Source organism: Panthera onca, chromosome C2 (genome assembly GCF_046562875.1).
Source record: "Panthera onca isolate mPanOnc1 chromosome C2, mPanOnc1 haplotype 2, whole genome shotgun sequence".
NCBI lineage: Eukaryota > Metazoa > Chordata > Mammalia > Carnivora > Felidae > Panthera > Panthera onca.
In genome coordinates this window covers 60648799-60663593 of record NC_138347.1, presented here as the reverse complement: position 1 = coordinate 60663593, position 14795 = coordinate 60648799, and the positions used below count along the sequence as shown (strand labels likewise).

The window sequence follows — 14795 nt, the reverse complement described above, 5'->3', positions numbered from 1 at the left end:
GAGAAGGAGTTCTCATCACCAGTCATTCATTAAAACCAGAAAAATTATTACCATCTGTATACGTATGTATACATATGTATATATCCATATATGATACGTATGTATTGAGATACATATCTGTCACCTGATCGCAAAGATCTCTTATTTTGAAAACAAGAATCAACTGTACCTGATAGCTCCATGTCTCCTGGGACATGCAAGTGTTATTAACAGAGTTTGTGAATTGTCAAAGAGGAATCCAGAGGTCTCTATGGAGAAAATTAACATAGATTTTATGTGACAAACAGCAGGACCTTCTATTTGCAGGGCCATCCCAGGGGTCTTCAAGCTATCAGAGGTATTTCTTCTGGACATGGGTTAACTAGTGGCTATTAAAGAGCTAAAATATTTTAAAGTAAAACATTTCTTACAACATTGGAAAGCTGAAGATGATGGGGTTCCTGACTTGTTTGCCTGGCCATGATGCCTTCAGTGCCTTATTCTTTGAATGGTTTTTCTCACCACTTTCCAGAGGGGTGGGATTAGTGATGTAGACTTGGGAATTCATTTCAGGTGATTAGTTAAATAGTTAAAAGTCAAATAGATTTCTTTAACAGGTTTAATGGTTTAACAGGTTGATGAGCAACTTAATTCCCACATCCTTCTTCTCAGGGGACTATTAGAGTTTTAAAGGCCCTTAAAAATCATAGAATCCACGTTTTCTGGAAAATGGAAAATGCTGAGCCTCCTACAGGTTAAATGACTCATCCAAGGTCATCCAGCTGGTTCTATCATTTCACTTTCCCTTTTCATCCTCTTGCTCTCTTTAACTCTCCCTCCTTTTTTCTCTCACCAATATTTTGTGTCCTACAACCACCTCTCTGCCAATTATTTCTTAGATTTATCCCACCTTTGTAAAATTTCCTAGCCTCAAATTATGAGACAGTGGGTCTTTGCCAATTAGGAAACCCTCACCACTAATTCCTCACTACATTTGGGGCAAAGAAAGGAGGGAAGTGGAACAATTTTAAATTTACTGTGATCTTTGAGACAGCTTTATCTACACCTGGGAATTGCTGTTAGACAATTAAGGTTAGTAAAGCTCATTGAATTTCTCAGAGGAAAGGTGTTATTTGAATTATTACCAGATAATTATTGTTAAAAATAACAATAATGTAAAAAATAGGAACTTTACATGTTAGAGGCATTATCATTTTAATTTCCAATGGGGTTAGTGGAGCCCTGGGGGATCGAGGAACAATTTTTTTTTTTTTTTTCATAATGTGCTCTACGCCAGAAACTCCTTGAATTCTGTCTAATGCCTGATGACCTGACAAACTGGCCCAGAATCAGAAGCCGGTCATGCCGTGTGTGCAGTTAGCCAAGTTATTCAGCTTGAACTGCTCCTTCGAAAACAGTAGGAAGGCAAGAGTCAGACATAAGACCTGTGGTACCCAGACCAGTGTCATCGGCATTACCTGGGAGTTTTCTAGAAATGCAGAATCACAGACTCAGTCCCAGACATGCTGAATCAGAAATCCTGAATGATTCATTTGTTCATTAGCGTTTGAGAAGGCCGATATAAGATGTTCTCATCTTCAAATAGAAAGGAGCTAGGAGGAAGCTCCATTTATTGATAGTTTCTGAAAGAGTTCCTTCACCTGAGGTCTGTGCTCCCGGTTTTTGTGTTTCCAGTGGCTCTGAATCATCATGGAAATAGCATAAGCCTCTTTCTTGTGCTGAGGTCACAGTGGGAACTAGAAATGTGTCCATGCTGTGTTGGAACAGTTGTATAATTAAAAAAAAATAATAATAACCCAGATTTAAAGTCAGAGGGATCGGGCTCATATCTGACCTTGAATTCTGACCTCACTATCCGTGGCTTTCTAATCTTGGAGTGGTTACTTGAGCTCTCTTAGTCTCACTTTTCCTCATCTGTCAAATGGGCATGCTAATACCTTCAGCACAACATTGCTGTGGGGATTAAGTGAGGATGTATTTATGTGTAAAAATTCCCCATGTCATCCCTAACAAAAATGTAAACATCTAACAAATGGTAGCTATTATTGTTACTATTATCTTTTTTGTAAGCTTTGGTCACAAAGGCCCCGTCTGTCATTTTAGAATGCTTTGGCTTGATTTCCAAAGAATGGGAGGAGCCACAGTGAAATGAGACCTCCACAGAAAATTCCATGCAGTGATCTGCAGCAGTGTGTTACATAACGGCTCTTCTCTCCAAGGGCTTGCAAGACAGAGCTACAGAGACATCAACAACAATAAAACAGACTGGAGTGGAAATGACCCACTGTCTCCCCTGCCTCTGACACCATCAAGAACTTTGCCAGCTGGGTTCCAAGAGCAGATTCGTTATTACAGTGATGATGTAAGAGGCAGAGAGAACAGCTAGATTTCCAGATTCTGGGAAGCATGCATAGCCCCAGTAGCCTCTCAAGATGATCTTTTGCTAACTAATTTGGGTGTAAATTTTAAAAAATAAAAAATAAAATTTAAAAAAAGATGATCTTTTGACTTAAAATATGAGTACATTGGATATGGAAAGCCGTTGCATAGAATAAATATGAAACCTCATGAAGGCATTTTCACGGAGTGTTTTTTTTTTCAATGCTTTATTTATTTTTGAGAGAGACAAAGTGCAAGCAGGGAAGGGGCAGAGAGAGAGGAGAGAGGAAGACAGAATCCAAAGCAGGCTCCAGGCTCCGAGCTGTCAGCACAGAGCCCGATGCGGGGCTCGAACCCACGGACCATGAGATCATGACCTGAGCCAAAGTCTGACGCTTAACCGACTGAGCCACCGAGGTGCCCCTCGTGGAGTCTTTTTTAGAGCCGAACCACCCTCTAAGCAACAACATATACCACACTGTGCAGTAGTTCTGACTAATAGCCCCTTAGGTGTGTGGTGAGGCATGCAGGGAAGTAAGAAGGGGGATTAGGTGACAGGCTGCCAAAAAATGAAAGGAAGATTACAGCAGTGGGATGTGAGGCTAAGAAAGGGGAGTTTGAGTAAAGAACAGAAAGATTCTGTCTCCATTTAATTATAAAATGCACAACTTAAATCAAATGTTAGGCATATTTAAAATGTACACTTATCTAATTACACAATGAATTTGTATGCTTTCAGGTGATTTTTCATTGCAATGTACTAGACATATCAGTGAGTGATACCCTTTATCATTTTAATGTAGTTGCCAGGGGGAGAAAAGAGAAGGAAGCTATATCTGGTGAAGTGTTGATAACCTGTCTGGCCATAAGATGGTTTAGTAAGAACTATAGAGAGCTCTTGAGCCCAATTTGCTGTTTATGTGGCTACTGGGGTGTTGCTATTGAATGGATGTCTCGATTCATAGCATGGCTCCACCATACTGGCCAAAAAGAATATGATTAATAGTACCAAGGTTTTCCTCCAGTGAGTAACAATGAGTAAGTACTCACCTGAGAGAGGCAGATGAGGTCTTATAGCACTGTAGGCTACCATTTAAGAGCCCAGCTTTCCTGCCAAGTGAACACTATGGAGATTCCTGGAAAAGCCTGTTTTTTTTTCACCTAGGTGAACACTGTCATCCCCATGTGTTTACTGGGTGGGGATTTTCATCTTTGGGTGAGAGGAAAGGATTCTGGTTGAGGATGAGGATAAAAAGGAGATTAAGCAATTACTGTTTCTCCTATCATGAGAGGAAAGAAAGTTAGAACAGACCTGGGAGCACTCACCTATGCATTTCCACAAGTGTCGTGACACAAGGAGAGAAAAATAAGTGACAGTGTAAACAAACTTATAGGATAAATCCCACACAAAACTAGGTGGAAAAAGTACTGATGTGGGTTGCATTATAGCAGGAATGCCAACAGCCTCTGGTTCCACAAGGTGAGAATTTAACCATAGAATTACTATGGCATGTTTTCACCAAGAACTTTAGCTGAGCCCACTGCTTTTCTAAAGCATGAGGAATTTCTTCATCCTGGTTTTCACCCTGAGTTTATCACCCCAGTGGTGTTTGCAATATTTTCATAATTGTCTCTGTGGATCATGTTACAAAGGTTTGCTTCCTTGTTCTTTGAAATCCACCTCGTTTTTTTTTAACGTCATTTATCTATAAAAGGGTATTTATTATTTCAGTTTATTGAAGTGAACAAGTTAAACAAAATTCTTTGTATCTTGGAACCCAGTATATGCTTGCTGGCTGTGTACCCCATTAGCCCCTCACTCTCTCTGATCTGGTCACTGTCAACGGTCTTCTGGGCCTATTGGTGCCGAGCAAGCAGGGATAGATATTTAAAGATTCGTAACCTTTTCTATCAGTTATTGCTGCTCAACCAGGAACAGGGATGTGGCCTTGAGCAAGTAAGTTCCCTTAATCTCATCTGAAAAATGAGAGGTGATGAACTTTCATGTCTTTCCAATTCAGTCTCCATTCCATGAATCTAAGCAAGAATTTTGATTCCTTTTAACTTTGGTTCAGCAGACACCAGCCGAGCGCAAGTCTGTGTGCAAGGCATTGCACACTACAGGGGCACACCAAGTAAAAACTGTCTCTACTTCCTAGGAGCTTATAGAGAAGGAGCCAAATTACATAAATAACAATCCGAGTCCGTAGAACGTGCAAAGGGAGTAGTGCAGAAAGTGCTTGAGGACTCAGGGCACTTTCCTTTGGGAAAGGCTTCATAAATGAGGTGGAATTTGGATGCAAAAGAACGGAACTTTGCTGCTGTGTAGGAGTAAAGGAGTAGAAATTAGACTGGGGCTATCTTGTAGAGGCCTTGAATACCAAACTGAGAAGTTTGAATTTAATCCACTAGGCAAAGAGCAAAGGAATAATATGTTTAGAACGGTACTGGAGGAAAATTAATGTGGTATTGGTGTGAAGGACTGTCTAGAGGTAAAAAGGACCTGGAGGAAGCAAAGCCATAGGGAGGCCCTGGCATGAGCCCAGGCTCAGGTGATAAAGGGACAAATAGGTGTTGGGATAGAAAGTAGGTGTTGATTTAGGAAGCACGGCCTCAGCACAAACCACATCTCTTGGCAGCTGATTGGATGTGAGAAGCAAAAGAAAAGGAGGCATTGAAGATGACTCCTCCATGGTAGGACCAAGTAACTGGGTGAAGAGGGTACCGATCGATGGCAGGAAATGGGAATATAGTTTGAGGGAAGGCAATGAATTCTGTTTTAAACTTTCTGAATTAGACGTGCCTGTGCTGTATTTGATGGAGGTGTGAGGTTAGTGGCCCTACCTTATTCATCTTTTCCCGGTGCCTGATAGATGCTAAGCAAACACGCATGAATGAATAGATGAATGAATGAATGAATGAATGAATGAACGAATGAACAAATGAGTGAATGAACCAATAACCAGAGGCTATTAAGAATGTGGATCTGGAGCTCTGTAGACAAGCAAGAACTAAAGATAGTCATGTGGGTGTTCGCTATGGAGAAGTAATTGTTGAGTTCATGGAGGGTGGGTGTAGGCAAAGCCTGAGAAGAGAATCTTAAGGAATAGGTACATTTAGGGAACAGGAGAAAGAAGACAAGCCAGCAAAGGAGGCAGAGGAGAGAACTGAGAGGTGGGAGGAAAGTCAGGATAATGCAGTGTTCCAGTGAGAAGGGAGGACAGTTTCAGGAATAAGGTGGTTATCAGGGCTCCGTGTGGCCAAAGGGGCAAGACCTGGGGAAGGACCTCTGGTGTGAGGCTGGAGACAATCAGAGGTCAGTCCTGTAGCCCCTAAGGCTGAGAGCCACAGGTTAGAGGACACAGGAGACAGTGGAGGTTCCATATTATAGGGCGGAGTCACAGTAAGAGCTCAGACCTTGGCCAGGCCAGTGGTGGTTTTAGAACAGGTAAGAACTAGGCACCAAAGCAGGAGGGGCTACAGTGGAGTCAAGGACACCAGAAGAAGAGCTGGCTTGGCAAGGTTGAAGGACACCCCACCCTCCCCCATCTTCCAAGCAGGCTTGTATCTCCTCACCACAAAATCAACTCCATCTGCACAGACAGGGTGTGGTGGAAGATCCCAGACCACTCCGGCCGTCAGGTGGGCACCCTGAGAACGGACCCTGGGTGACATCCTCTTTTCTTCCTCTGCCTCCCCTGTCGTGCTGCTCTCTGGTGCAAACGTGCAGGCCCAGACTCTTACCTGAGTCCCATCAACGTGAATGATCTGTCTCCATCAACGTGAATGTCTCCATCAACGTGAATGATCACCATCACCTATCATTTAACAGCCTGTCTTTCTTTCTTGTCTGCTCTAGATGCAGCCGCTCTCTGTTCCCTGCCCCAATGAACATCTGCACTAGGCCCAAGCCTTGGAGTGATTTACCTGAAGAGTGACACCATTGATTTGGAAACTACTGTGAGTACACCCTGCCTCCAACGAAAGGCTTCTTAGTTTGCCCAGTTTAAAAAACAAACAAACAAACAAAACTCACACAGTTGTAACTTTCATGCAGATGAAAGTTTAGATGGCTTCGTGTCTGGAACACAGTGAGGTCACCAGACTCAGTCGTGGGGTGCCTGCCACGCCCGCCCTGAGCAGCATCGCGCCCTCCTCACCAGAGGGCTGTGCTGAGCCAGACCCGGGCAGACCTTGCAGGGCCCGGTGCTCTTCTGCCTGGTCGTCTGCACCCCCACCCGAAGCGATGGTGGCTCCCACGCCCCCTCTTTGCCTCTCGTCACCTTCTGTTGACTCTCACCGCAGCTTGTCATTTCATGCCACCCTGCTCAGATCCATGAGCCAGCTCTGTCGTCTGCATCTGCCTGTTGTCCGAGTTGCATGCCGGCACTGGGCTGTTGCTTCCTTGCTCCTTTAGGAGGCCAACGCTCTCCCTGTGGACTCTGGGCTCCTCAGCCACGTCTCGCAGCCATTGCTTCCAGCTCAACCTTGCCCTCTGGATGCATGGCTGTGTGAGTGTGATTTATTTTCCTCTGTGTCAGCCATTGATGTAGGAGAAGTACAGCCCTTACAAGGCAAGGTGCAGAAATAAGTTGGGGTGGGAGATATGATGCCTCCAGGAAAACACTTAGTTTGGTATCAAGTATTCATTAACCGATGCTAAAAGTAACAGATGAATATATGCTTTTTTTTTTCCTGGAAAAGCCAGAAATTTAAGTTATTTAGAGGCTATGCCTGCAAAATAGCTTAATTATACATTTTAGGACAAAACCTCGTTCTAGTTGTGTTTTTGAGCTTTCCTGTATGGTATGAGGCAGGTAATGGGATGGTGTTTTACAGACATCTCTGTTACTGGAAAACACTAACCCTGGGAGACTAACATCCCTCTTAGGCTTTCAGGCAGGATTTTCACATTCCTATTTTCTACGTCTTTAGCTATTCTGGCATAAATCATACCCAAAAGGATAAAGCTGGTGTTTTTGTTTTGTTTTGTTTTGTTTTTTGCATTGCTTTTCACCTTTAATGCTTTCAGTCACCTGGATGGTGATTGGTGGTAGTGGCTGTGTAGGTGACAGGCAGGCTTGCCTGGACAGCACAGACATGGGGACCATCAGAGTGATCTGCAGTACTCCTGGGGACCAAAGATATGACGAAGAGCAAAAATAGTTTCTTCAGGGGCTGCTGGTAGCTCAGTTGGTGGAGCATCTGACTCTTGACCTCAGCACAGGTTCTGATCTGAGGGTTGTGAGTCCCTGCTGTGCTGGGCATGAAGCCTACTTAAAAAAAAAAAAATTCTTTATATCCAGGCAAGGAACTTACTTGTATGAACACCTTCATTCATCCTTAAGTTTTAGTGCAAGGAGTGCCTTAGAAATTCCCACATCTGGATGGTCTTCTGGGTTTTTCTGCATCCCAGAATAACTATGCTGGTGCCAGTGGCACAGCTGTGCTAGGGTATAGCTGGGATTCCCAGGTTCTGTATCCTTTGGGAGAAGGAAGAGTCTTTACCACTCCTACCTTCCTGCAGAGAACTGTGATCCAGACCCAGAAATCAGGACTTACAGTGTCCTGAAAAACACAGGGAGGTCCACAAGTGAGCATCCGTTTCTGCCCTAGGAAGCATTTTACCTATGTGGCAACACCTGCTTTCATGCTTTACAGGTCCTACCAGGGACATATTGGGCTGTAACTTTTGCAGGCTCTGCTTTTCAGAAACTCGACTCTCTCATATATAAAGAAGAAACAGCAATAAAACTTACATACTTGCTAGGTACCAAACCACTAAGGTGAATAAAGTATAAAAATGTGGACTAATTACAAAAATATGCCCTTCAGTGGGTTGACAGTACCCTGGGCCAGTCTCAAGGCTTGGGGGTGAGTACGGAGGGCACAAGTGTTAGATTTGAAAACCTGCCCACTCCCATACCACCTGCACAGCCACGCTCAGCAGCCCTGCCTACTTATCTGGATTGTTATGATAATTAAGTGAGATAATATGTGTATAATGTCTGACACATCGGAAGTGAATATATTTACTTGACCAGCTAAAATTCACTGGGCATTTACTATGTTGCAGACACAGCTCTAAGGACTAGAGATGTGGCAGCAAACAAACCAAAAATCCCCACTCTCACGGAGCCCGCGTTCGGCAAGGTATTGATTTGTCCAGCCCCCTAACTGCAGTTCTGACTAGACTAAATGCCACACCTTCCTGGCCCCTTCCATTTAAGTTTAAAGCTGAGAGTAACAGCTTTCCCCCGCTGCTAGCCTGGTGGTGCTTCACCATCCCTCGAACGCCCCTTTACCTCCTCTGCACCTCAGTATACAGTCCTTATAGTAAACCCTCTCCGGCTAAAACCTTTGAGTGTGCCAGCTGTTTCTTGCCAGGATCCTGACTGACACAGCGAGGGAGAAATATGCTGAAAAACATTATAAATCAGCCTTGCCACGAAGGTTGAAAAAATCAAGAGAATAAAATGTTTTCATTATGAAAGCATCTTAAATTGACCTGGGAACATTAGAGTAGTAAAGGGATAAGTTGTAAGTAGACATGATAAGTGAGAATCCCAGGGGTTTACCTCAGTGCATGGACCATAGTGCTCAGGTTTGATAGACTTCCATGGTCCAGGTGCAGCTTGCTTAACCCTCAACTTCAAAAGGAGCTTTTGGTATAGGAGCAGCAATGACAGACAGGTGAACAGAAAGACAGTGTCAGGAGGGTAATACAGTAAGATCAAAGTGTTGAAGGGGAGATTGCTTATCCTAGCATTCTTTCCATCTTTGCTACAATTACAGTCCATTGTCCCTGCCCGAGTCCAGACATTAAAAAAGATTACTAAGATAAAGGAAGTGCCTTCTTATAGCTGAGACGATGAAAACCATAGAACTGATGCTCTCAGAGCTACCATCATTGGGCACTGACCATGTGCCGTCACTCTGCCAATCACTTGACATGAATGATCTCATTTAATCCTCACATCAGCCCAAGGAGGTAGGTATTATTACTCCATTGTTTCCACTGAGGCCCAGAGAAACACAGTAATTTGCCTAGGGCACACAGCTACTTGATGGTAGGACTGTGTTCCTCTCCTCTTCCCCCCTCCCCAAATACTCTCTTGATCTTTTCCAATGGTTTTTGGGGAAAGAGAATAAGGAAATGGTTACCATTCCCCCCAAAATTGAGGGGAAAGCATCATTGGTCTAAATTGTCGTGATTCAATGACTGAGTAATTATTTATCAAAAGGAGATTCTGACTAATTCTTTCCTATCCATCCAGGCTGATAAGTGGAAGGCATGTTAATGTGCAGGAGAGGGTGGGAGCCCAGTGAAGAGAGAAAATTGGGAGAGGGAGATGGAAGAGAGCACTCGCCTCTCAACAGCCCCAGGAGCCTGATAAGAGCTCACACGGATAAAATATTTATTTTCCATATGTTGCAGAAAGCACTGCCATCACTGTATGTGTGCAATATGTGCAAAGAAGTATGAAATATATACATCAAATGCCACCGATCTGGTTAATTTCCACACGTTTAACATGCCTAATACCTACCATCTCATCAATATGTTTCAATGCATATTTCTTTCCACATGCAATATGTCTAGTAAGGAAAGAGCCAGCATCATCCACAACCTTACTCATTGCTATGTTTCAGCCCAAAGCTTGTTGCCAGGGCCGGCACAATGAGAGTTAAAAACCAGCCACCAGTCACCTTAAAATGCCTTTCCAGTTCTTGAAGCAGCCCTTTTTCTCGTAAGAGAAATGTATGCAGTGGGGAGATGAAAATGTTTTTGTTCTCTTTGGACAATTGGGAGATATTCAGTGAGAATGTCAGAACTGACCGTTGAAAGGCAGGTGCCTCCAGCCACACTTTTTTTTTTTTTTTTTTTTGAATGCAGAGCTCCACCAGTGTGGCGGGAGGAAGTGCACAATGATTGGTCTGTTTCTCTGTGGAAGTGTTCAGGGTACACCCAGTTTTGCTTTGCATATATTTACGAAACATCTGCCCTTTTCTTGTTCTTAAATCCTTCCCCCTCACCATCCCCCTTTCCCCTTTCTCCCGGTTTCTTTCTTTGTTGTTGTTGGCTTGTCTAACTTTTTCATTGGAGCTTTCATTTTCCGGTTGAGGGGCGACTTCATCAGAGTGTATAATTTTAACATTGAGGGAGGGAGGAAGGGAGGGAGAGAGGGAAGAGAGAGAGAGGGAGAGAGAGAGAGAGAATGAGAACTGAAAAGAAAGAAAGAGGCTGAGCGGACAGAGCTTGGCAAACCAACCTTTGGCATGGTGACTGGGAAGAAGGTTCTGGTCTGGTAGGGAGTTTGCCTCTCTGACATGCTGCCCCAAGTCTCCTGTGTGCTGCTGCCCTCTAAAGGCTCCAAGGAATAATGCAGAGCCACAGAGGCTTAGACAGAATTACCCTCAGATGTGCCATGTTTATATAATTCTTTTTACACAACCAAAGAAGGTATTTTCGATTAATTACTACAGGACTTGCTCTTTCCTCCTTAATAAACTACGAACTGAAAAAATGGGGTCAAAATAACAGCACCTGTGCGTGTCTAGACACAGCCTGCTGCTACGTTTCAGTGTCTCTCAGCTCCAGGGAAAGGAGTCCAACAGAACTATTAGAGAGGGTGAGGAGGGAAATGAGTTGCTTCTAAGGACAGTGAGTGGCTCTCTGTTATCTGTGAAGTTGGGAAAAGCCCAGTGGTATAAGGATAAGCAAATGAGGGAGTGAACCAAAAGGTTGAATTTTCAATATTTTCATTTGTAGAGGTGGCTTTCAATGCCCCTGTACTATGAATGTTCTCTGAGTGTGATCCTTGAGACAACAAACAAGAGGGTGTGGTGCAAAATGTCAGGTAGGAAGCAGGATCAAATCTAGGGAAGGAAGCAAGGGCATTTATATGAAGTACAATACCATTTTTGCAGCATTAAAAATGAAAGAGTGACATTGGTTGTGTGGTCATGTACACATGTTTGAAAGAGGGCTTTCTCAACTGCCTGAAACACACATCCAAAACTAGCATAGGCTTTGTCTATAAGCGTCAGAAATAAATATTTTTTCTGTGCAGCGATATCTGTCATTAGTATTTCATCCTGATATTTAAATGACTCAGGAAGACCAAGCTCGCTTCAGGGAGCGAAATTGTCCTCTTCTTATCGAATGCCCTTCATGGATTCAAAGGAAAAGCAGCCAGTCAATGTAGATTTCACTGCTGCATAAAGTGTAGGAAACTTAATTGGGATTTAGACGAGGACTATTCTCAAAATATACTACATCTCAATTCCGCTTCATTCCATCAACAAACAAATACTGAATGACAGCTTTGTCTAAACTACTCTGATGAACAGTACACACTAGAGAGCAAACTCTGGGAAGGTAGCAACCACGCTCGTTGCATCCCCTAACCTATGCAGGCACACCATAGGCACATGATATTTATAAGATGACTATGTGAATAGAGGAATAGTGGGAGGGAAGGAAGAAGGAAGGAAAGGATGAACACAGAGGATTTAAAAATCACTAAGACATTTCCCTCAGAGAGTTTACAGTCTCATAGGAGCGATGACCACATAAATAATTATCATTGAAACAAAAATTTAGTGAGTAAAATAGGGAAAAGTAAAAAATTTTTGGAATTTCAGAAAAAGGTGGGAGGGAGTTGAATCTCAAAGAGAGAGAGAGAGAGAGATTCTATCTGGTAGAGGGGGGAATCAAGACAGTTAAAAGATAAATACAATTTCAACAGAGTTGAAGGGAAATAACTTGAAGAAAGATGTAGAGCCAAGGATGTTCAGATTCCCAAAGATGTTCTACAAATAATAAAAAAAACTTGAAAGTCCTGGGCACCTGGGTGACTCAGTAGGTTAAGTGACCAACTCTTGATTTCAGCTCAGGTCATAATCTCACGGTTCATGAGATTGAGCCCCGCATCAGGCTCTGCACTGACAGTGTGGAGCCTGCTTAGGGTTCTCTCTCTCCTCTCTCTCTGCCCTTCCCCCTGCTCATGCACACACACTCTCCCACTCTCTAAATAAATAAATAAACAGAGAAGAAAAGAAAAGAAAAGAGAAAAGAAAAGAGAAAAGAAAAGAAAGGAAAAAAGAAAAGAAAAGAAAAACAAAAAGAAAAGAAACTTGAAAGTCCTGTATGGCCAACATGTAGGACATGTGAGCTAAACTAGAGCATGTATAGAACTCATGTGGGGTGTCAGGCTAACCTGGTTATCTCAGAGGGGTCAAGGAGGATGGAGAGCCAATAAAAATTAACAGCAGTGTAAATAAAAGTGTTACGATGATAGCGGTGGAAATGGAAAGGAAACGTGGATGCGAAAAATATGAAGGAAGCAGTATTCTCAGGTATGGACGAATTGGCTTTAAGGCAGAGGAAGGTGTTTTTAACCTAAGGTTTCTAACCTGATGACAAACCTGGTGACAGACAACACTGATGGAAATGGGACCTTAGAGGAGGCACTAGCTTTCGATGATTAAAAAAAGGTGAGACTTTGATCTTGGATACTTTCTTAAACTGAACCCCAGAAAGTAGTCCTTGGATGTGCATGTAGACACTCAAGTCTTGGGGATTGATTCCATAGTCACCCATCCAAGAAACAGTTGGTAAAGCATTGCAATTTGTTGCTTCTCTTATTGGCTTCCTCCATACTGAAAAATATGTCTGAAAACTTCCCCTGTCTTTTCATCTTTACCATGCCATCTCTGCCTCCTGCCCTCTGAAAAAGCAGATTTGATTTCACAACCTGTTGGACGAGAAACACAGCATGCTAATCATAACACCATATTCTGCGAGGGCAGATTTTAACTACCCGGTACAACAAATTTCGATACAAAATATTCTGTATGACAAGTCCATTGCCAGGCTTATAGAAACAAGAAAGACATGGAAGCAAAGCTACTTACAACAAATTCTGTTGCACACATAATCTTGTACCGAAAAATTAAATCAAATAATTTCTCTGGTCACCAATCAAATAATGATAGAAAAAAGGCACGGAGCCATGGAAATTGGAGGGCATGTTCAGGGTATGACTAAGAATGCAGAGTGCCTAGGGCCTAGGGCACATGCAGTATAAGTTAAGTATTTCTGTGTTTATATCAGTTTCATCATCCTGGGGAGAGGACACCAGAGCCAACCACTACCTGACGTCTTTTACTTCCTTTTCCTGACCCCAAATCGCAATTAGCAACAATTACTTTCTAATTCCTTTTACCCATCTCTTCACGCCCCAAATTCACAGTCGCACTCCCACACTCCACGGTCATGATGTACCAAATCAACAAACAAAGGGAATGTTAAGCTTTGGATGAGCAAAGAGTTGGAAGAGAGGATCTCCATGTGACACATTACCGCTTTACCTGCTAGCAGCTAAGCTCATCTTTTCACTTTTCATTTGCTACTTTAACAAAAACCTCCATCACTACCCTTTCATCTCTACAGCCTGCAAATTTAGATTGTGATTTGAAATTATGTGTTCATCTGAAGTAAATCTAATAACAGCAAGAAAGTTGAATGTTCCTTAATGTATTCCGTGAATAGAAACTTGAAGCTGGAAGGAACATTTAAGGCCTTCTAATCCAAGCCCTTTATTTTACAGATGAGGAAACTGAAGCCCAGAGAGGTGAAGTGAGGTGCCCAAGGCCACACAGCAAGTTAGAGGCACAGCTAGTACCATAGCTCAAGTCTCCTGACTCCCAGTCCAGTGCTCCTCCCATTACTCCACGGGTCCTGTCTCTAAGCTTCCTGACAAATGCTAGAACGGTAAACCTCCACTAGTATTTTTCAGACCATGTTAAAACTCTTAAGGGGGAAAAAAGGATGCTTTCTTGGATAATGTCAGCCATACGTAGCTCAATCTGTCTAAAGTTCTGGGACAGGGTCTTTTTATGCAGCCAACAGAGTCCAAATGTGGTGCTGTTTGCTTGGCCCATATGCTTTCATGTGTTCCCAGTTAGGCCATTACTGGAGGGAAAAAAACAAGAATCAGCTTGTTTTAAAACAAGGGACATACTGGACTCCCTCCCATCCCCCCTCAGAAAAAAAAAAAATCAAGTTATCTTTAACAGATTCTAAAAATGCCTTTTCCCAAATATGCAGTCAGTTCCTTCAAAGGGCCCTTTGTTTATTTTCAGGAAGAAACCCAAGACAGCTGAAAACCAGAAGGCATCTGAGGAGAATGAGATTACTCAGCCGGGTGGATCCAACGCCAAGCCGGGCCTTCCCTGCCTGAACTTTGAAGCTGTTTTGTCTCCAGACCCAGCCCTCATCCACTCAACACATTCACTGACAAACTCTCACGCTCACACCGGGTCATCTGATTGTGAGTACACCAGTAAGGTGATGGTGTCTTCGCGGCGCTTGGAGCATGCTTCTCCCCTGGGTTCTGGCTTTTTTGTTT

At 43.0% G+C, this 14795-nt stretch overlaps 1 protein-coding gene across 50 annotated transcripts in view; it reads left to right on the top strand.

Moving 5' to 3' along the window:
* ZBTB20 (zinc finger and BTB domain containing 20) overlaps positions 1–14795 on the top strand; it is a 785665-nt gene that overhangs the window by 705990 nt on the left and 64880 nt on the right. For 48 of the 50 annotated variants that reach the window (XM_060640810.3, XM_060640799.3, XM_078453022.2 and 45 more), the window contains 3 exons: positions 6239–6339; positions 13995–14158; positions 14530–14717. In XM_060640810.3, the coding sequence (XP_060496793.1) occupies positions 14148–14158; positions 14530–14717 (199 nt within the window). In that variant the 5' untranslated portion in view covers positions 6239–6339; positions 13995–14147. The remainder of the gene's footprint in view (positions 1–6238; positions 6340–13994; positions 14159–14529; positions 14718–14795) is intronic. The other 2 variants (XM_060640830.3, XM_078453036.2) reach the window with 2 other exon arrangements.